This window comes from Salvia hispanica, chromosome 5 (genome assembly GCF_029641045.1).
Source record: "Salvia hispanica isolate PSC_SH4W2 chromosome 5, Shi_PSC_v1, whole genome shotgun sequence".
NCBI lineage: Eukaryota > Viridiplantae > Streptophyta > Magnoliopsida > Lamiales > Lamiaceae > Salvia > Salvia hispanica.
The window spans coordinates 4,514,775-4,538,048 of record NC_142696.1 but is presented as its reverse complement, the minus strand read 5'-3'; the positions used below and the strand labels follow the sequence as shown (position 1 = coordinate 4,538,048).

Sequence of the window (23,274 nt, the reverse complement as noted above, 5' to 3'; positions counted from 1 at the left end):
CGTCAAAAATGATGTAAGCCGTCAAAAAAGGACCTATTCGACAACGTTTTCGTATGTTTTGGATTCGAGAGTCAACTTGAACAAGTATAACTTGACCCGATTTTAATTTTAGGCGTGGTGTGTTTTTGGCTAGATATATTTTTTCACAAATAAACTGTCCAAGATTCATTATTGTAGATTTTTCTTACAATTATTGGGGTAAAATACCAATTCAAATTAAAATAATGTTACTGCACGGATGTGGGTTATAAATTTTTTATTTTCATCGATTGAGGAATATTGACATTTAATTACTTGAAAAGTCTTTTTAAATTGTCAAATTGCAAATAGTTATTTACCAAGATCTGATTATGAATCATTAAATAGTACTCCCTCCGTCCCGGAGTATTAGACTCACTTCTTTTGGGCACATGATTTAAGGAATTGATATTTAAATAGTTAAAGTGGAGAGAGTAAAGTATGAGAGAGGGAAAAAGTAGGGAAGAGAAGAGAGAAAAAAGTAGGTGGAGAATAAAATAAGATAGATGCTTTTTGCTAAAAAAGGAAATGAGTCTAATATGTTGGGACATCCCAAAAAGGAAAGTTGGTCTAATACCTTTGGGACGGAGGGAGTAATTGATTTTCAAAAAGTGAATGTTCTGGATCAAAATCGTAAATCGATCATATGTTTAGGACCAAAATAGTACTCCTACTTAACTCATTCAAAAAAAATATGCTTTTCGCAATGGAAATTCTATTAAAATCTCCTCAAATCAATTTTATGGTGGGTGTGATCTCTGCAATGACATTTTGAATATGCAGTGTCGAGCTTGTAAGGTTCCTACTTGCAACAGAGGTACTCAACTATACATATTATATTGCAGTACAGTGATTGTTTGACAGACTGATATACTGTGTGTAGTCAAGTATTTGGTTAAGGAACTATGAAGCACTTGTTTATACTTATACTCATTCATTCACTAATTTGCTTCATGCATTCTTTGTTGATGTAATTCTGCATCTTATAAGAACCTCAATGAGATCGAGTCCTACACCATATTTTTCTTCTTGCCAGGTTAGTTTCTTGCCACACTATACTCTGTAACACTAAATAACATATGGAGTACTTGCTTGCTAATTCTTCTCACACACCATAATTTTACACTTTACACAACTAAACCTAAATCATCTGTTATGGAAGAATTCCTCACCTTTCATGAATCATGAAAGCTTTAGCATGTTGTGTTATATATATAATCTCTGTTTTTTGAAAATTGAAGCAAATGGGGGTTCAGAAATCATGTTATGCACCATAAATAATAAACATATATAACTATCCCAAACAAACCCTAAGTAATAAACTGAGCTGAAAAACATGGAAAAACCAACAAGAGCCATAAACTTTACAAAAGACTTCAAACCCTATCTTGACCACTTGCACCATATCCATTATAGCCATGGTTTCCATTTGACATCTTGTCAGGGCGGCTCGACTTCTTCCTCTTCAAGACAACACACCATGTGCAGATCTCGAGAATGGCAGCGAGAGCAGCCAGGCCGATCAGTACCCCGATATAGGCAGTCCTCCATTTCTGATCAGGATGTAGGATGTTGAAGCCCTTGAAAATGTTGATGATGCTGAGGACTATAACAGAGTATCCAATGAAGTGGTGGTACACATTCCAATAGAATCTCAGTTTGTGCTCCTTCTTCGGCCTCAGAAGCAGAGCCGTCACCTGCAGGGTCGCCAGGGTGAAGATGACAATGCCGATGATCCTGTGAGCCGTGTATGTGATTCCAGCAGACTGGCTCCCGAGCTGGAGGCCGGTGATCCAGCCTGCCACTCCCGTGATGTAGGCCGAGCTCTGGAAAAGAGCGTGAAGGTAAAACCATGTCGGATCGGCTGCCGGAAATACTTTTAGATACCTCGCTGTGATAGCACCGATTGGCAGTAGTATTCCCCAACTCACTGAGTTCAGCACTCCGTGAATCTGCATCATATTCCATTTCGGTCCGTCTCAAACTATTTGCACAATTCATTTTTTAATAAAAAAATCATTATGTCTCGTACTTTATTCTCTTTCACTTAACCTTTAAATATCAATTCTTTAATTTCGTGTTTGCACTATAATAAAAAAAATCAGATAAAGGACATTTTTTAATGCTATTATGGACGCTAATTGTTACTCTAATTATACCACCAACACGTCATAGAAAAAGCAAAAGATTAAGATAATTTGTCCTCAAATTAGGGATGCTTTCTTTTGCATCCTAAATTAGTTATTTTTAAAAATTTTCAAATGTTAGTAATTGCGTCTCAATTTTTGTGTCCCTAATAGATAAGTTTTTTTTTTTTTAATTGTCGGAAGGATAAATTTTTTTTAAAAAAACTCACATTCTTTTTCGAATCGATGACGGTGGCTCCCGACGTTCTCCCCGTCTGACCGGATAGAAGATTGAAGTTCCCGGTGGACTGGACATTGGCGCCGGAGATGGGATGTTGAGCCGGGGAATCCCCGGAGAGGGGGCCTTCCTGCCACACTTGGGTCAAGGCAGAGCTCACATTATCAAGCTTGAGCGTGGCAAAGATGGTGTACTCATTCCCGGCATAAGTAGCCGACAACTCGGAAACTGGAAAGCTCAAATCCCCCTCTGCCAGCTGAGACTGGTAGCTGTTCACCGGCGACGTGTACGCCCTCATGGTGCCGTCTGATTTCTGGAACGCTACGAGCGCCTGCGCTCCGATCATCCCTCTGCCGGTAGGGTTGATCGCCCACGCCACCCATCTCGACGCTGCCACCGCCACGTGGCGGTACGCGATATTGGCCGTTTTGGTGGATTCATCGTAGTTCCAGTGGAGGAAGGAGTTGAGGTTCGGGAGATCGGCGCAGTGGCTGAATATGTGGTTGCCGGTGAAGGTGTAGTTGGTGCATGATTGTGCGTGGGATGAGGATGTGTAGAGTGAGATGAAGAGGAGGAGAGAGGGGATTAAGGCAGGCCTAAACATCTGAGGTTGATTTAGGATTCAAATTTTTGATTTTATGGTGATTGAGTTTGATCATTTGAATGGAGGGAGAGAGTGTTTTTATAAAAGAGAATGGTGGGGACATGATAGTTACAATTTGGTAAGAGATGTGTGATGAAATAATTTGTGATTTTTTGAGATTATTGCACCTGTCAATTAGCAATATTTGGATTCCTAATTTGTTTAGGTTACAACCACCATTGTTTAGGTCTTAACTTCAACTACAACTGTACTAGAATAAAGTGATTCAAAAAAAATATTGGTGTTCGGTAATTTCATCGAAATAATGTGTTGTAAGTATAACTTGGAAGACCAATAAAAGCGATGCATATTACATTGATTAAAGTATGAATGGCTAACTACTTCACCATTTTAACCAATTACATCTAACACTGTAAATTAAGTTGTCTTAAACACAAGCACATACCCAGTTTATATGCATAGAAAACAAATAAACGAATTATTTGTAAATTAAAGTGGCATGTGTAAGACTGTATATTATATGTTGGATTAGGTGCATGATTTGTAGTAAGTAGTACTACTAATAGTTGTGAACCCAACATTATTAAGTGGTTAAACCAAATCAACTTCTCACAGTACCTCCTCGGGTATTACATTATGTCTCTCACTTGTTCTCGACTTTAGAAATATATTTAAAATAATTGATTAATAAATTATATGTGTGATACAAAACAAATGGAAAGATTTGTGATAATTAGGTTGATGTTTACAGCCTTGATTATTTAGGAAGATGTTTTTGTCTGCTTCTTTATCTACTACGCTTCTTTATCTATATTTATATAATTATATTAATGAATTGAAATGGCTCAATTATTAGAAACCGCGTAGCTCGCATATTTATACATTTTTTTTTTCAAATTTGAAACTCCTTTTCGGTGAAAAAGTATATAAAAGTATATATACCTTTGCGGGTAACTTTTTTGTTCACGAGCACACGAATAACGCTTGTGTTAGTTTACTAAGCGTATATAATGAAGTATGTAATCTTGTAATTAGCAAGTTTATGGTTCAAAATTCAAATATCTAACATGGTTTAACATAGAATTGTGCATAAAAAAATTTATCGACTCTCTCTATAAATAAGAGTTAATTGCATCAAAATCACAGTTTTAATGTTTAGCATTACCTTGTGATTTGTTTAATTGTTGCACATTAAATATAAAGAAACATGTGATAATTTGTAACCTCTAAGTGTGATCAAATACTAACTAAGTTACAATAATAATTAATAATCAATATCAATTTTCTATGTTAAAAATATTAACACAAAAACATAAATTTATAAATCTTTAGTTAGCACACTAACGTAATCCTTGTACTCCGTCATATCTTTTCTATGCGGACACACGTAAATGTTGACATGGTAGAAGACATATGCACAAAAGTTTTAATTTGGTGGTGCTAATTGATTAAACTTGTTCCGCCGGATCAAATGACAAATTTTAAATAGCAAATACAAAAAACTATTACACCACATATATTTCTGTTCAGTTAATTTACTTTTTTACACTCCCTCCGTCCCACGTTACTTGAGTCATTTTTTTTTTGCACTTGTTTTGAAAAAATAATAATAAATAATTAAAGTGGAGAGAAAATAAAGTAAAAAAAAGAATAATATAGTTAAGACTCTTCTCTACATTATTCTCTCTCTTACTTTTTTTTCTCTCTATTTTAACTATTTATTATTATTTTTCCAAAACGAGTACAAAAAAGAAATGACTCAAGTAACGTGGGACAGAGGGAGTATAATATAGTACTAAGTACTATTTTATTTCATACAATCACACTAGTACTATAAAACTCTGTGTCTTAATAATGAAATCCTTAGCTTTTACCAAGAAAATGTAAAGATAAAAAAAAATCTATATACATTTATAATAGTAGCTAAATATGCTTATATATAGTTTATAGTTAGATGTGAGGAAAATGTAGATGTAGTGAGCATGACAGAGCATGATATCATTATCCCATTTTCTCTTCTCCGTAATTTTGTTTATTTTTTTCTTTCCCATTCTTGAACTTAACTGGGCTATCTTATTGAATTTGAACATGTAGTCTAAAATAAATACTATATCGAAGAACATATCACAATCACAAATGACAAATATAATTACATGAGAACTTGTGAGATAGTATGAGAGAAAAAATCTTGGTCAGAAGCGACATATGTATTATTTTATCCATTAATTTATACGTTGAGAAGTTGGTAAGATTACGACTTTTTGTTGGCAGTGAAAAATAGAGGCACGTAACCTAAATAACATGCAATATTGATTTGGGTAATATTTTTTCTTTTCCCTATTTGTTGTTGATAGGCGATAGCAATAATGAGATATTGTTATAATATTACTACTATTGATCTGAAATTCAAAATGTACTAGTTAATTACTACGTTATATAAACGAACACCGCAAATAATTATTATCAAGTTTACTTAATTATTTACACCTCGACATCGTGGGTACTTGATAACTTTTGTGTCAATTTTGCATTCCATTATCTCATTAATGATATCACGATAGCATCAATATATATCATGGTCACTATATTCTGGATAAGCTAAATTATTTATTAAAATAAAATAGTATGAAATAAAATGAACACGAGATATCATCCTTTAATTGGAGAACAATAGCGTAATCAGAAGCTCCGACTAATAGTGATTGGGCAGAATTTATAGGTTGATATTATAAAACTAACATTTCAAACTGCGTTTTCGTGGAAGACTTCCATATTTCTCACTACTAAACACTTAATTTGACTCAATTTCCCAACTACTCACACTAATCCTTTTCTTTACCCCAAATCTAACCGCTTATAATTTTAACGTTTATCTATCCTTTATGAGGAAACGGAAGTCCATTTTTGTCATTTCGCACAAAGAATTTATTTTTTCAGTTTTGGACACTACCCCAATATTAATCCTTTACTTCTTATCCTATATCAACTTATTCACTTATTCAGGAGTATATGTTATATTATCTTATGTTAGATTTCTAGTAGTAATTCCATAAAAATTGTTTTTATATAAATTTGATTTTGTGGTTGATTTTTTTCTTTAATTTATTAATTAATACTTAGTATTATTTTATTTCCTTAAATACACTCTTAACTCTAATTTTTATATGTTGGTAATGTGCATTTCCATTTTTTTTATTGGATATCTAAAAGATTTTAATTAATACTTGTAGACTAATATTAATATTACAAAATTTTATTTTTTCCTTTTAGTGTATAATAATTTTATAATATATTCAATTTTACAAATAAATATAATGTGCCGTGCATCGCACGGGAGAGATACTAGTTGTTAATAACGTGAAACACACATTGATACAAATCATCATTGATGCATAAATCGTGATCTTCAACTTTCAGTTATAAACTGAATTAATAATTCCAATTAGAATCCGTTACAAAATTATTTAGTTTATTTAATAATAATAATAATAATAATAATAATAATAATAATAATAATAATAATAATAATAATAACTAGCTGTAATAATGATTAACTATTATACAAAATTATTTAGTTTATTTTTATTGTAATCATGATTGTTTTTATATAGAACGGTATTAATTTCATGATGTCAATTTTATTTAATTACTAATTAATTTTAGTTCGAGCCATTTTAACAAATTACAAAGAAATATGTAGCGATGACATACAGAATTTTATTGCTTAGTTTTAGTTCGAGCCATTTTAATAAATTACAAAGAAATATGTAGCGATGACATACAAAATTATTTTAATAAATATTCTTAAGAATTAATGCTGAAGTAATAATCCTATCACTATTTTGAAACTTTAAATCTTCTAATCAGCGTAACTGCTGATTTCAGTACTGAATGCTTATATTATTAGTTATTAATATTAATTATTGTAACAACTAGCACACACTGCACATATAAAAAGTCATATAAATAGGTTAGATACATTGCCTTTACAACCATTTAAACTCCACGCTTCCAACAAGAAGCTGGATTCCTCGATGTAAACTTAAATTCTTGGATATAATAGCCTGGCTGAATGATCCCAGTACTTGATATGACAAATATCACAAAAAAGGGTCATTATATATTAACAAGTTACTCCTACAATCCATAATATAGTTTCAAAATGTGTTTGATTTCCGCAGTCCGAGAAACAACAAGGCAATATTTTTCAAACCTTACAAAATAATTGAACTGAGACTATCTTTTCTATATCTTTTTTCTTTTATAATTTTTCAACGGACATAATTTAGAAATTACAAAAAGAATACATACAATGATTTTTCAAAAACATTATATATCCCAAGGCACAAAGAGACACAAAAGCTTGGAACTAGAAGATGAAACGCAATTTAATTGGTAAAATGCACTTCTCGTCCACCTGAACACCGAATTTGTTACATTTTACTCCATGAAAAGTTGAGCATTGGCTCATCAGTACCAAAAACATACGCCCCTGCACATGTAACACACAATTTCATGGTTAAATACCTGAGATTGATTGAAAGGAACACGATCAATTTATACCATAATCGTCAAAAATTAAAAATATGAATTACCAAGGATAGGCATCATAATTGAAAGAGCGAGAATTCCAGCAACTTTGAGGGGAGTCCCTGCTACCACCATATCACTTATCTGAATATGACCTGTGCTGAACCCCACGATATTCGACGGCGTCCCCGTCGGCAGCAGGAAAGCGAACTGCGCGCCTATAGCACCGGGGACCATGAGCAGGAGCGGGTGGAGATGCATGCTCTTTGCGATCTGGATCAGCAGGGGCACCACCAGAGTTGTGGTTGCGTTGTTGGAGGTGAACTCGGTGATGACGCCGCTCACAATGCCCACCGCGGGAGCTATGGCCCAGTACGGCGCACTCTCCAGGAACCCGAGCATCTCCGAGAGCACGTCTGCTAGCCCGCTCGTCCGGACACCCTCGGCGATGGCGAACCCTGCCCCCAAAAGCAGAACAATGCTCCACGGCAGCTTCTTGCATTTGTTCCAGTCCATTAGCTTCTCACCTGCCTGTTTTTTGTTTGGGATTATGAATAGTAGCGTCGCCACCATCACCTGCTCACACATACTAAACTTGAATACATTTTGGTCTTGTAGAAATTCATCCTAAAACTAAATTGGTGATAGAATTTGTCAATTATACTTATATAGTGATTTCAGTTCTCTCTGCCGTATTGTTATAGTTATCTTTGTTTCACTTGAGAACACTTACACTGGCAGTTCCATCGCCCACACGGTCGCCAAACAGAGATCCCCAGCCAGGTATGTCGTCCGTTATGTTCCGCGTCATCCACAATACTACCAAAAGCTGAATTCACATGTCAAGAAAGAGTTTTGTTAATTTTTTCCTATGCATTTCTAACTAAAATCTTTGTAACCAGATGGAATTGCAATTTGAAAATGTGTAACTCACCGAGAACAGAACAAGTACCATCTTTTCTGCAAAGGCCATTGGACCTGCATTATATAAAAATTACCATAAGGTTTGACAACCCCTCTACCACAAGGCCAGCACACGCACACATATCTAAGAAGAGCGTACCAAGAAGAAGGAGCTCGCTCTTCAAGTGGGCTCTGTCCAAGTAAGCAGAGAGGGCGAGGCTGGTGCCTTTTCTGCAGTAGAGCAAGCAGAGGATGGCCCAAAGCGCAACAAAAATAAGCAAGGCGAGAGGAAGGGCAAAGAAAGACCAGGTGCTGAAGCTGATGGGATCGGCTTCCGGAAAATAGCTCTTCCACATTCCCACCAATATGAGGTTGACACCTGTCCCTGTGAGAGTGCTCATCCCGCCCACTGCCGCCGCGTATATCACCCCAAGCACCACCGCCTTGCAGAATTTCGACACCAGCTCCGACTGAGCCTCGCCCGTGGGCAACCGCTGCAGGATTCCGGTTGCCACGGGCATCATCATCATCGCCGCTGCCACGTTGTGCATCCACATGCTCACGAATGCTGTCGTACCACATATTCCCAGCAGCAGAAGCGGAGGATTCAGCGGCTCGCCGCAGAATAATACTGTTATCTGCACCATTTCCATTTATAAATACAAATTTAATCCAATACTGTTACAGACTCAATTTCCACATCGGTTGTGAGAACAACTGATGTGGTGTATATAAACTAAACGAGCTCTCTCTCCTAATAGGTCTGTATCAAAAAAATGGATTAAATTGGGAGGGCTTACATTGAGAGCTAATCTCCTATGAATGTTGTAATGCTCAACAGCAAGGGCGAGGATGAAGCTGCCGAGCACGAGGGAGATGACGTCATCCATGTAGGAATGGGCGACGTCGTCGGCGGAGGAGATTCCGAACAGGGGGAAGAGGAAGAGCGGCGCCATCGAAGTTATCGGCATCGGCACCGCCTCCGTCATCCACCACGTGAAGATCCACGCCAGCACCCCCAGCATATTCCGGCTGGTGGTGCCGCCGCCGTTCAACCTCACGCACAGACATACCACGGCGCAGAGTAACGGACCTAGCAGGATGAAGAAGTTGTTCAATGTCAAAATGGATCTTATGATTGAACCGAAGCCCCGCGATCCGCTCTCAGACGGATCTTGGAGCGGAAGAAGTGGGGCTTTCGGGTCATCCACGTCAGCCGCGCCGTTGTTCTTCATCTTTGGTTGAGAAGAAGAAAAGAAAAATGTATACAATGAAATGATAAATGATTTATTTTGTAGTATTTTTTTTTTCTTTTCAACTAAAAAACTGGCATATGTTGCTAAATTGTGAGAGGAAATGTTTTAGTTGCATTTGGCCATCGCCAGTCAGGGACGGTATATATTTACAATTTTGGTATTTTGTCAGTCTCCAATTTCTATTTTTCTTTTGGTTTGATTTTATAGTAGGAAGGTCGTATATAATGACTAATTTCTGGATAGAAAGATAAGACCGATAACAGTAATATGACACAGCTAATTACTAGTACTACTTGTTTAAGGCCTAATGAGAAGGATATTACATATTTTTATAGCTACATAATTTTGCTTTTATATGTGAGCCCAACGGGATGATTGCTTATGGTATGAGGGCTCCACTAAAATTAAAACTGTTACATCATTAAATGTTGTACACATAAACGTATATGGTATGAGTTGAACTGTGATATTCTTATTTAGACCAATAATTGTAAGAGAAATGTTTCATATCAATAAAAAAAATAAAACTTCATGATTATCAAATTTTAAATTTAGTTAAACTATAGTTAATTCAAAATTTATGATTAGCGATAAGTATCGCTATATATTTTTATACAAATGTGAAATGTCACATCATTTGGTAAAATATGGAGAACCAAAATGTATACTTAGAACGATTTCGCTATAGAAAAATAATCAAATTGTACTTTTACTATTTAATATTTATTCTTACGTAAGTAAGAAGGGATTAAGTTTGACTAATTCCATTAATTTACTTAAGTGATTAACACTACGTGGCTTGGCAGTTGGCACCAACCTGAGCATTATTGCACCTCGGAAAGATTAAGTTTTCTTTTGTTCAATAATAAAGTGATTTAATTTATAATCATTCTAAATGTAAGCCAATTAACAAGTAACCAGTGGAATATACTCATACATATGGAATGCTTATTCTTCTCGAGAATTATTGCTTTGTTCTCCAAACTGTTTGGAGCTGGTCGAGGCGTATTTGCCTAATTTATAATACATCAACCTAAATTTATGGATTCAACTAATTATTAATTACTCCACATCATTGCTTTAATCAGACGCAGAGAAAATATAGTTAAATTATAAATCTATACATATATAAAAGACGAGTTTTGGGAGGATTTGAATAATTAATTGCGCAAAGGATGAAAATTTAATAAATAAAAACTATTATTAAATTCTTTGACTAATTTTTAAAGCAATATAATGAGTAAGCAGTTACAAATTTTTAAATAAGATAATGACCATTTAATAAAATTTGTAACCTCTTTTCTCTTAATTTTATAATTTATGATATTTTAATTCCATGATCTCATATTCTAATTTTGTACCTATAAAATGCATAGAGTTGTGGATGAATTACACACCAACAAAAGTATTCTTCATTCACTTTCAGACTCTAAACATTTTATTGTATATTTTAAGAACATTGTATTGCTCAATTTTTGGAGCTCCATCAAATTCATCGGTACCTAGCGGGTTTGAGATGTTATATACGTTAGGAGGAAGTCGTTTCGTCTTTGGGGATAATACGTCAATTCGAAAGCACTAACAGTGATGCAATTTGTCTTGCAGAAAGAGGGTTTTTCTCGACTATATTTATGGTTCAGTTTATTTTATAATTTTGAATGTAGTTTCCATTTCATTTGTTGTTGTTGTTTTTCTTTGATTACAATAGTTAAAGTACCACGTGTATATGGTTCAAGAATTTTAACTTAATATATCTTACAATTCTTATAAATAGAAGAATTGTAAACATCCTTAACTTGAAACATGCATAATATTTATCTTCATCTTTATACAATTTATTGTTTTTGTATATTTATATTGTCACTGACGCTATAATTATATTAAGTAGTGTCACACAAAAAAAATAATATTTTATCACTTATGATGAAATAATAAGTGGTGCATAATATGTACATTTGTAGTGAGATAATTAAACCTATCAAAATCGAGTTGATAAAATAATTAGTTGTTCAAACAAAATAAAATAGTCTGCTACCAAATTATGGTTTACTAATAATACTATTGTTAACATTAGGATTTAGACTTAATTGTTCTGGGATACAACTAATTTTATATAGAGAATCTAATTATCTTATCTATAGGTGATCATACTGAGTAAAATATAGTATATTATATTAAGTATATTTTTTTTTAAAAAAAATTGCAGTATTCAGAATTGTAAAGTATCATACAAAATAGTATGTATGTTTCATGTTCCAATAAGCCACGTTTAAAAGTGCAATAAATAAAGATAAACGCATCAACGTTCAAAGGGGCTATCATTATTCATTAATATAATAATGTTAATTCAACCAATTAATGTCATGTTTTTTGTGTAGTTTATCATTTGAATTTTTTTAGGTCATAATTTTAACGTTTTGAATATTATGAGTTATTATTTATTATTTTATTAAAAGTGTGATTTACATTAATTTTTAGTAGAGAAATATGAAGGATCGTTTTAAACATATTTCTCAAAAGTGTCAATACTTGATATAGTCTCTTTATTGTTGTCCAAATAATTGTGTTTAACTTGATTCCATTTCAAATATGTTTAATTTTATGTCTTTAGGTGTAAAATGAATTTATATTTATTCAATTATTATTATTATTATATAGTATATTTTTCTATTTTTTAAATATTAAATAGTTATATTATTTCTTATTTTATTTAACCAATTAACGATTTAAAACTGTATGGAAAAAAAATATTCTGTTGTGCATCGCACGTGGGTTAACACTAGTTGTAGTATAACAAACGAGCTATATATCATCATAAATTCATAATATTGCACTCATATGAGTTGAGAATTGGGAACTTTTTCACTTTTGATCAGTGAAGCTTAAATTAGTTAAATATTTTCAAAAATCCATACTAATCAAAGTTAACAAACTACTAACAGTATTTATATAGAAGTACAAAAATAAAAAAGATGGGCCACTCCACAAATATTTTAATTATATTGTTAGAGGAGATAGATCACTTAATTCACTTATGAAGGTGAATATCATCGTATTATTACTACTCCACTTATATTATATGAGTATTTGTGATCATATATTATAGTATTATTTTTATTAGAGTGAATTTTTTGTGTAATGACAGCCTCCAGCAGGTGCAAACTGGGTAGGTGCGATCCGACCCCAAGTACAACGTGGCAAACGAAAGAGACCTGAAATAACAATATAACCTCTACTTGTTGGATTGGAGACGTCTATATTTTATAAACCAACACTTATTTTCTTCCTCAAAACATTATCCAATAATGCACTTCTCAGTAGGCCCAAACAGCTTGATGTTAAAACATTTCATACATATATTCGACACCTCAAAAAAATGTGACCCCTATAAATATTCCAAAAGGCACAACCATAAGATTGTAGCATAACTATTCGAACTTGCTCATTTGGTAAATGTATGTAATTATTGAAATAGAATCTAAGTGTGTCCCTTGATTCAAAGGGCATAGAGAATTCTGATATTTACCACATATAATCCTCTCTCGAATGTGTCCCAAATTATGGTTAAATAAAATAAAAGTACTACTAATATTTTATTAACACTTTGGTTCGTTGCAACTAAAAGAAAAAAAAAAAAAAAAAAAACACTTAATTGGTTTGGACTCCTTGTGCATATGAAAGGCTAATTCTAGCGTTTGTGGTAGTCGTAGTTTAGCTATATCCGACGAAAACAAAGAGGTTCTCATAGCCAGTAATCGATGATAATCCAATTTGAGATTTCAAAACTCGAATTGGATTTTCGTGACTCAAATTGAAAGCTCAATAATTCAGTGTTAACCAATTTTTAAATGTCAAATCCATCCTATAAAGTCAGTTTAATTTTTGAAATATTTTCCTACGAGATTATGCTAAATATAATAGCGCTATTCTCAAACAAACACAGGGCAAGGGAACAGAAAAAACAACCAAAACTAACTAAGGTCAAATTATAGTTTTAGAATAGGGTGATGAAATCTTTATAATTTATTTTATACAATAAGAATAAATAAGAGAATCAACTTTTTTAGAAGATTTATATAATAACATTGTAGATGACTTTCTCTAATGTCGTGTATACAAATGAACTCCATTCAGTATTATAATAGTGTAAATTTTTTGAAATTTTAATGACATATCTTACTTTCAATGCTAGCTAGACAATTCTTGAAGTTAAATATTAGTATAAAAAATTAAACTTTTTATAACTCTCTCGATTTAAAATATTTTCACATATCATATATAAAATTAAAAATAATTTTATAAGTATTGTAATGGTAGTTAAATTACATATGTTCACGCAGAAATTTACACGAAAAAAATATAATTTGAACTCTCTGTCCATGTCGACCTTGTAGTATACAGACATTTAGCCAAATATATTACTGTTAGTTCGTGATAAGATTCGAGAAAATTTTAATAATAATTTGATCGTAAGTAGTTAGTGACCTTACGATATAAACTTTAAAGATGATAATGATATGTTTGATTCACCATATTTGTGACCATGCCGAAATTAGTCTAGCTTAATTTGGTATTGAATTGGATAAGGACATCTCAGTTTCGTTCTAATCCAGCCACCACCTCACCCCCAATATTAATTAAAATAAAATATAAAAAAAATTAATAATAATAATAATAAATTTTTTTAAAAAAAACAACGTCCGCAACTTGAAATCCCACTTGTTCTATGGCTTTGTCATTTAATCTACATACCTTAATTACGTCACTACCTGTCATATAGTAGGTCTGTTTCTAATTTATAAAATGGGCAAATGAATAGACTAATTCTTCCTCTCACATGTTACATAACATTATTATTTATTTATTTTCTTTAGAGGCTTGTCTGTGAATAATTCCAGGTGTATCCCTTTGTGTATGAACTGGCCGAGACGAATTAAGTTAACTTTAACTAGTATTAATCGAGTAAATATGACTTGTGTGTAAATCGTTTGACTATATTCAAGTACTGAAATTTATTTTCATAATAACTAATCATTAAACCATGTCAAACTGTGTAAGTTTTTTATTTATCCGTTTTCAACATAGCTTTGCGGATTAGTTTGTTTTCTTTTTTTTTATAAAAAATCCTCTTTTGAGTTGGCATTTTCTCAATATTAATCACAAGCGAACAAGGCTGAAACTAATTTCGTGATGGACTCCGTTTTACAGGCTTCACGAATCACGAGAGGCCCACAAGGCTGAAGCCCATATAGGCTTCATCTATCAGCAAAATGATATCCTACGGATGGGTTCACTTTGAAAGAATTGGGCCAATTTTTGTTTTCACTTTCCAGAATTAATTGTTGGGGCCTTACAATTGAGGTGGGGTCCGCACTATTCATATTAATTGAGGAAGAATTAATCTTGCAAAATTGGTAAGATTTGTATGTGCATTGAAAATGCACCAAGAAATGGATTTGGTTTTACACATTTGTTCCACTTTTTCACTTTTTCACCTTTCCATATTTCCACTTGAAGGGATAAATTTGTCAATCTATAATTCTATTAAGTCAAAGTTTTTATTTTATATAATATTTGGATCAATTCTTGGGCTAATTCTAGTATACTAAACAAGAGGGAACAAATGAGATATATGGCCAATTATGGCTCAAATCTTGACGGGATTGATTGAAATGAAATACTGAGAACTACATACCTTTTCCATAAAGATTGTTCTTTCCATCTCTTCTCCACAAATCAGTTACAAGTAGTACATTATGTTGGTGTTAGTCCGGTGAAGGATCCACTCGAACTCCGATCAAGGAACCAAACCATCAACTGAGGGAATGGCCCCATGATTAGGACCGGGAAAGGCCGGTCGGACTTTCTGAAAGTTTAGCAAGCCATTCATTCTCTTTACAAAGACCACCATGAAACTCTTCCATGACGATGTTTATGAGAGCCTCCACAAGCTCTTTGGAGGGCCAGCATCTTTTGATTTCAACAACCAAACTCTAGCCTCAGTTGATCCTGCCATCATTAAAGTATCTACTTGAATTTTCTTGGTGTAAGCCGTTTCAAAGAGGTAATGCTTGTAAGGAGTCGCAGTCACAGAGGACGATAGCATTGAAGTCGGATCTTAGACAACTGGTGACTCTGATGATCATGTCTCTGTTGAACGAACTGAAGTCAAAAGATTATGGAAACATGTATGATTTCAGATATGATGAACTGTAGTCACTTTAACTAAAAATCAATCACCTGAGATAGGTATTATGAGCTGCAAATTGACTGAACTTGTTCATGATCCAGTAAATAAAAAAATATTAGCATGTCATTAGTTAGAGGGGAATGTGGTAGGATAGTGCAAATATGTACAATAAATATTCCACAGTCACAAAATTTCTCATGTAATTGCATCCGAGCTCTGTCTGAGTGAACAAGTTGATCTTCATTTATTGGGCATGTTTGATAAAGTACTCATCCTGAAACGTCCTTTTGGACTTCGATAAAAAGGTTCTACTCTTTATATGGACTTCGATAAAATATTTACCAGTTGAAGGTTTCAGTGGTTTGGCTTCAGGCCTTTCTATCTACAAGACTTCTGAATCCTCTGAGCGGCTTCCTTCGTTCCATACATGCTTTTACCGGTTGTGTTTCCCTGCATACCCTACCAATGACATGATGCACGACCGTCTTAGCATTATCACTCAGGAGCATGTGGGTTGCAGCTTTGGCACATGGTGAGAATATGTGGATTTGGGGATCGTGATAGATGACTCTGGAGACTTTGACTGTTTTGGCAAGTTGACGAGTATCTAAAGATGGAGGTGTAGCTACTTGTCATGTTTTCTTCGACAACAACGATTGTAACTTGTAGCATCCTCTGTTTAAACTGTGGATATGGGTAACTTATATGTATATAGATGGCGAGAATGATGGGAATTATGTATACATGGTTCCCCGTTATGATCTTCTTCTCTCTCTATGGTCCAAGAGAGAGAAGAATCAACTCTCCTATTCGAAAGTAGATCGGTATCATATAGTCATTGTGAAGAGAGAATAAATTCGAAAATATTGCAAGACAAATACTTTCCTCCTACAGCTTATTCGATAGTATATCTTCTATGCTTTATGTAATTATGTTGGTAAAAGTTGACAACATAATTATCTGAGTGTTACTCTGATGATAAATAAACATCAAATGCAAACAAGAAAAATTATTATAGTCATCTGTATTCAAGATTTCAAGTAGGAGTAAAAAAAGTACTCAAGTCATAAGATTGAATTATTTTCTTGTGGATGATAACTTGCAAAACACAAATAAGTACTTACTAGTATAACTTAATTTTATTAATTCAAATATAAGGATGAAACTCCAAATTCCAATAAACCAAGCAGACTACTTTGATAACTCGAAATATATTCATCCTCAAATTACTCTCAAACACCCCAAGATAGAAAACTTGAATGATAGTACTAATACAATAACAGAGAAATAAACAATAATACCAATAAAAGATTCAAATACTGCCAACTTCTGTGATATGTATAGCTGCTCTTCACTCATCAGTTTTCTCAACAGGAGCAGCTTCCTCCTCCTTGGCAGCTTCAGCTGGAGCAGCCTCTTCCGCGGCTTCTACGGGAGCCACCTCCTCTTCCGCGGCTTCTACGGGAGCCACCTCCTCTTCCTTGGCGGCTTCAGCTGGAGCAGCCTCTTCCACGGCTTCAACGGGAGCCACTTCCTCTTCCTTGGCGGCTTCAGCTGGAGCAACCTCTTCTGCTGAGACGGGAGCCGCCTCCTCCTCCTTGGCGGCTTCCTCAACAGCCTCCGTCTCTTTCTCTGGGACGGCTTCTTCTTCGGTTTCTTTTACCTCCTCTGTCTCTTCAGCTGTAACTTCCTTCGTCTCAGCTTCAACAGCTGGCTCCTCCACAGCCGCCACTATTTTCTCTGGCTCGGCTTCAGCTACTTCTTCCTTCACCTCCACTTTCTCCGGTGTCTCCGCTGGAGCCACGATCTCCGCCACTGGAACTGATTCAACCTGCTCATCATGATTGCTTTTGCTTAATTTTTGAAGTTGATCATATATTTAAATGGCCATCACTATAAAAAAATTCTGACGAGACGCAATTACTTGCATTCGAAATTTTGAAAAATGACCTAAAAGAAAGCGGTCCTAAATTAAGGACAAATTAATTTAAAATTTTAATTTTTTAGGACGCTTCCATTTGCGTCCTCTAATTTTAGTTGGAATATCAACAATAAGGACATTTTTTAAGGTATATTTAGAAATGAAAATTAGAATCTTTAGTTGCATTAAAAATGTCCTTAACCTTTTTTTTTTTTTTTTTAGGATTTGAGATTAGCATTCCCGAGTAAGAGAATCATTTTTGATTGAACCTCTCCATTAATGAAGGGTAATCAACATTGATTCAAGCTCGTGTACACACTAAAAACCATGAAGTAAAAACAATAAATTTGATGATCTCGATCCAAACCATTAACTAGGAACAGGTAGAGACTAAATTAGCAAAGTGAACAAATCAATTTGACTAAGAGCTAGAGCAGATCGAATCATGATTGTGTGTATACCTCAACTGATGCCATTCTAGTATGAAGAGTGGTGAAGGAGTGAAAGCTAAAGAAGAAGAAGGAATTGGAAAGCTAAAATGCTAGTGAATGTGATGATATGAAAGTGTGGATTAGAGTGGGTATTTATAGGGGTTCAAATCAAGCACTTCAAAACATATAATAATGTTAATAGAGAATCTTGAGACAAACTGACACATAAGATGATGGTGATTCACAGTCATGCTTAGTTGTATTTGATTATACTTTTGCTACATAAAATAAAATATAAATACTCCCTACGCCCACTATTAAGAGTCTCGGTTTACCATTTTAGTCCATCCGCCATTAGGAGTTCCGGTACATTTTTATTATAAATGGTAGGTACACCTCACTTTCCACTAATTCATTCCACTCACATTCTATTATAAAACTAATATAAAAATGGGTCTCACGTTTCACTATTTTCTTACCCATATTTTTTTATACTATTTCTTAAAACTCATGTCGAACTCAAATGGAACTCCTAATAGTGAACGGAGGAGGAAGTAATAGTTAATTTAGCTTATCTTTGCTAGTAATAGTAGTACATAATAATAGGAGTAGTAGTTAGATGCAGCGAGCTTTTATATTTCATTAATTTGGAAAGGGCAAGGCACATGGTGGAGGCCAATTCCACATTTTGCCTATTCATGTGTATCTTCTTCTTTAACTCTCCTTTTCTTGAATGGCTCCTTATGGCATCGTGGAGAGGGCATATGTATGCGACTAGAGCCTATTTTTTTAAAATTATATTCCCTTGGTCACTCTATTGGATGCATTTCTTTTGAACACATATTTAAAAAAAATCGTTTCAAATGAGTTAAGTAGAGAGATAAATAATAAAATAAAGTAAGAGATATGGAGCATTATTTTTACTATAAAAAAAATAACTCAGTTTTAGAGGGCGGAAAGTGTTGGGTACAAACCCATATCACATCTGATGAGTGAGGGAAGTTGGATTAGTATATAAGTGTTATCCATCCCTAATTAGTTTGAAGTCTTTTGGGGATGACCCAAAAATAAATCCGTACGGGCTTGGCTCCATCCAAAGCGGACAATATCAAACTAATGTGCAGTCGATGATCCCAACAACTGATATCAGAGCCAAAGTGGCTTTGGGTTGGACCTTATGTGACCAAAGGGTCGGGCCTAGATGACCCATGATCTAGTGGGGCCCTGGGAGTGATAGACAATGCATGACACCTAGCTATATCCCCCTCATTACTAATGGTTGGATTCTTATCATGTTTTGTCAAATATATACTGCTCCATGGTGATTATTTCCTATAATAATTTGAAAATTTAGTAGTACTATTAAATTAAACACATACGATTTTGTTTTAATTTTATTGTACTAGTGTCACATTAATTTATTTATTAATATAAACAACTTCAGTACTAATGGTTGGATTCTTAGCCGCATGAAAAATTGGATATTCTTGCTTAGTTTCTTCCATAAGTTTGAAACGAATGAAATTCATGATCTCATGTCTGAAACATAGACGCAGATCAAATACCGTCCACAAAATATAATCTTATCTTTCCATCTCCGATCGTTCACCAAAATTAGTCATATAGTAGTATTAAAAATGGAAAGTTACTTTGAACTTATTATTACTTTTAGCTTTTTCTTTTATATTTTATTACTACCTCCGTTCCTGAAAGTTTGTCACAGCTTACCATTTCGGTCATTTCCTGAAATTTTGTCACACTTCACTGTTTTATCATTTTTGGTAGTAAACCTCATATTCGACTAACTCATTCATACTCACATTTTATTATAAAACTAATACTTTAAAAATAGGACTCACATTCCATCAACTTTTTCAACTCACTTTCATTACATTTCTTAAAATCCGTGCCGAGTCAAAGTGTGACAATATTTGGGGATGGAGGTAGTATATTTTATCTTTCTTTTTTCCTATTTTATCTGTATAGTTCTCTTATTTTATACACTTTATGTATTTTGCATTAAAATTGGTATAATTTATTCATCAAAACTCAAGAAATTGTTTTTTTAAAGATGAATTGGAAACTTGAAATGAAGGGTGAGATCGAGAATGGTCAATGGGAAAGTTTATTAAAAGATTGAAAAAAGTTAAGGATTGATGTGTGCATAGAATTGGTGTATGTGGGCCAAATAATGGACGAAGGCCGGTGGCGTTACTTTAGTGCGGGGGCCACCGCGCCAGCTATGATCGTTAGCAAATGGGACCCAGCAGTCGGCCGACGTGGACTCCTTTTCGATATCTCAATCTCGTCCACTAGCCGTGGGGTCCACCCAAATGCTGCTTTCCAAGAGAAGTACTCTCGTGACATGGGTCCCACATACGTGCCGTCAGATGGCGCCACGCTGGATCGCAGTCATCACCGCTCAATTCCTGTCCTTGTCTCCCCTCTCTCTCCTGCTCAATACCGTTAGGTTTTAAAGCTTGATCTCGCAAAATTAATTCTTTTTCAACATAAAATGTTTAGTTATATGAAAACAATAAAGCTATGCAACCAAATTTCGTATAACCAAAAATTGATTTATTTAAAAAAAAATATAATTTATTTATGCATTTAATTAAAAAGTATAGACATATATATAGTATAGGGAACGTTCATAATATTATGGTATTTGTGTATAATTTTTTAAATTTTTTTAATCATAAAATATAATTAATGCATATTTTAATTCAAATTTGAAAAATAATAGAGAAATAATTCAAATATAAAAATAAAAAAATTGAAAATGAGGCCAAAAACTAATAAAGTATTTTTAATTTGTTAACCAACTATATTTAGTATTTTAATATTTAATTAACACATCAAAATTACTAATATCATCTTGTTTTGGTTGTACAAAATTTGGTTGTTTATCATTACTCATATGAAAAAGTAAAATATAATACACAGTCCTCCCTCTCCGTCTCAAGATAAGTGAGCACAAATTTTTCAGCATGGGATTTAAGGAAACGGAGTTTTTGTTAGTAAAGTGGAAAGTGAATAAAGTAAGAGAGTTAATAAAGTAGAGAGAAAAAGTAAGGGCATCCACAATGGGGCGGACTATACGACGCCTAAGCCTCGCCCTATGCACCGCCACATCAGCATTTTATCCTCCGCTCCTTCCACCTGCAATGGGGCGGACTATAACCCACCCTAAGCCTCGCCCTAAGCATTTTATTTATTATTTGAATATTTAAACACTAAAAAAATTCATTAATCCTATTTTTTATGCTTGCAAATATATCAATTAGCAAGAATAAAAATATAAAAACACCACAAATTAAAGGCATATCCTATTGTCAATATTTATTTTTTATATTTTATGCTTGCAAATATGGAAATCGTCGGAATTCATTATTGAATTTAGAGAGAAATTGAGATGGGGAAGAGAGTGGAGTGAAAGGTGTGAAATGAAGTTAAAAAATTGGTGATATATATAGAAGAAAATACAAAAAAAAATTAAAAATGTGTGCATAGTCCGCCCCCTGCAATGGGGCGGACTATAGGCCGGACTATGCGAAAAATGATTCATCGTCCGCACCAGATGCATAGGGCGCGGACTAAGGAAATCACATAGTCCGTGGTGCTGCAGTGGCGGACTAAGGGGCGGACAATGCATCGTCCGTCGCATCGTCCGCCCCATTGTGGATGGCCTAAAAGAGAGAATACCAAAAAAGGAAATGACTCACTTATCTTAGGACGTCCCAAAAGGAACGTGAGTCGCTGAAGTATTAGTTATATATTCTATACATATGTATGTATCATTGTTAAAGAACTGAAGGATTTAAGTTAATTTTCATAGTACTATTATTACAGTTATTTAAAGTGACAGACATTAGCAAGAATACATACTACTTACAAAAATATTGTGGGTTGTTAAATCATTAGATAAGGGAATATTTAATTGTAGAGATAGGAAGAAATGTGCGCAGTATCTCAGGCCAATTGTGTAATCAAGAATCTGGTCATTGTTCTATTTTAGATCCAAATCATTTGATTCTAAAGAATTAGTTAATTGTTAAAACATGATTTAGCATAAGAAGATTAGATGATCATTTCACGGATTTAAGCGGCCAAGAATTAAGACTGCCAGGATTATATGCATATCAATAAAATGGTGGCCTATAGAGTATAGATGTGTATTTATCACTTAATAAAAAACACCCTGTCAAATAGAAATGCACTTTTCAATATATAGCTTGAGCCATGAGATCGAATCACCTACAATTTCAATACAAGTAGCATAATTGTAATTGATGCCCAGCCACTTTTTAATGAATAAAAAAGAAACACAAATGCACCAATTGCTATAAATTCTATAATACGTGGAAGCTAATAGATTCTGTATATTATCTCCATTCACATTACACAATTTGTCAATTATAATCCGACGCAAAAAAATTAAATAGAAAGGACTAAAATCTTAAATTTGACATGACATGAGTTCTAAGAAATATGAAAAAAGTGAGTGAAAAAATTAGTGGAATATTACTCTTGTTTTAATATATTAGTTTTATTATAAAATATAAGTTGATTGATATAGTAAAATGCGTGACATCAAAAATAGACTAAGTAAAATGAGATATTTTTATTCAAAAATAATAATTTCACTTGTGAACGTAACATATTTTATTATCCAATTGCTAAAGTATGAGAAAGAAAAAGAAAATGTGATAAAGTGGTAAAGAGAACGAGAAAAGGTGGTGAGAATGTTCTATAAATAGATTCATCCCCTAATAATAAAGATTTTTTAGACGATATAAATTTTAATGCGAAAGTAGTAAAGTAGTACGAATTATAAAGAGGAAAATAATTGAAGCAAGTGTAATAGAAAAAAATAATTTTGTGAGACGGATTAAAATAAATATTTTTAAGATGAATAAAATAATATATAATAAAGGATATTTTAAAATAATAATATAGAGCTGGGATGGATTAGTTTGAAAAATATTGTAGAGAAAGTCTGATAAGCCCAAAGCGTATATACCCTAAAGCCTAAAGTGAATGAATAAGTAGCTATT

At 33.7% G+C, this 23,274-nt stretch overlaps 3 protein-coding genes across 4 annotated transcripts; all 3 read right to left on the bottom strand.

Annotated features, from left to right (window-relative positions):
* Window positions 1-1,269: 1,269 nt before the first annotated feature.
* On the bottom strand, window positions 1,270-3,050 carry LOC125187805 (cytochrome b561 and DOMON domain-containing protein At5g47530-like). The gene is made up of 2 exons (XM_048084448.2): window positions 2,375-3,050; window positions 1,270-1,970 (listed from the first exon to the last, which is right to left on the bottom strand). Exons 1-2 carry the CDS (start codon window positions 2,984-2,986, stop codon window positions 1,395-1,397), a joined length of 1,188 nt encoding a protein of 395 aa, XP_047940405.2. The 5' UTR covers window positions 2,987-3,050; the 3' UTR covers window positions 1,270-1,394.
* A 4,088-nt stretch (window positions 3,051-7,138) lies between these two features.
* TDT (tonoplast dicarboxylate transporter) lies at window positions 7,139-9,955 on the bottom strand. The gene is made up of 6 exons (XM_048086289.2): window positions 9,220-9,955; window positions 8,580-9,057; window positions 8,451-8,494; window positions 8,250-8,345; window positions 7,582-8,092; window positions 7,139-7,478 (listed from the first exon to the last, which is right to left on the bottom strand). The coding sequence occupies exons 1-6, from the start codon at window positions 9,652-9,654 to the stop codon at window positions 7,420-7,422; spliced, it is 1,623 nt and encodes a 540-aa protein (XP_047942246.2). The 5' UTR covers window positions 9,655-9,955; the 3' UTR covers window positions 7,139-7,419.
* Window positions 9,956-16,985: 7,030 nt separating this feature from the next.
* On the bottom strand, window positions 16,986-18,372 carry LOC125186192 (uncharacterized). 2 transcript variants are annotated; one of them, XM_089058246.1, is made up of 3 exons: window positions 18,248-18,372; window positions 17,337-17,696; window positions 16,986-17,306 (listed from the first exon to the last, which is right to left on the bottom strand). In XM_089058246.1, the coding sequence occupies exons 1-3, from the start codon at window positions 18,260-18,262 to the stop codon at window positions 17,217-17,219; spliced, it is 465 nt and encodes a 154-aa protein (XP_088914372.1). In that variant the 5' UTR covers window positions 18,263-18,372; the 3' UTR covers window positions 16,986-17,216. The 2 variants fall into 2 exon arrangements, with proteins under 2 accessions (XP_088914372.1, XP_047938496.2); XM_048082539.2 differs by having other exon boundaries at window positions 16,986-17,696.
* Window positions 18,373-23,274: the final 4,902 nt, after the last annotated feature.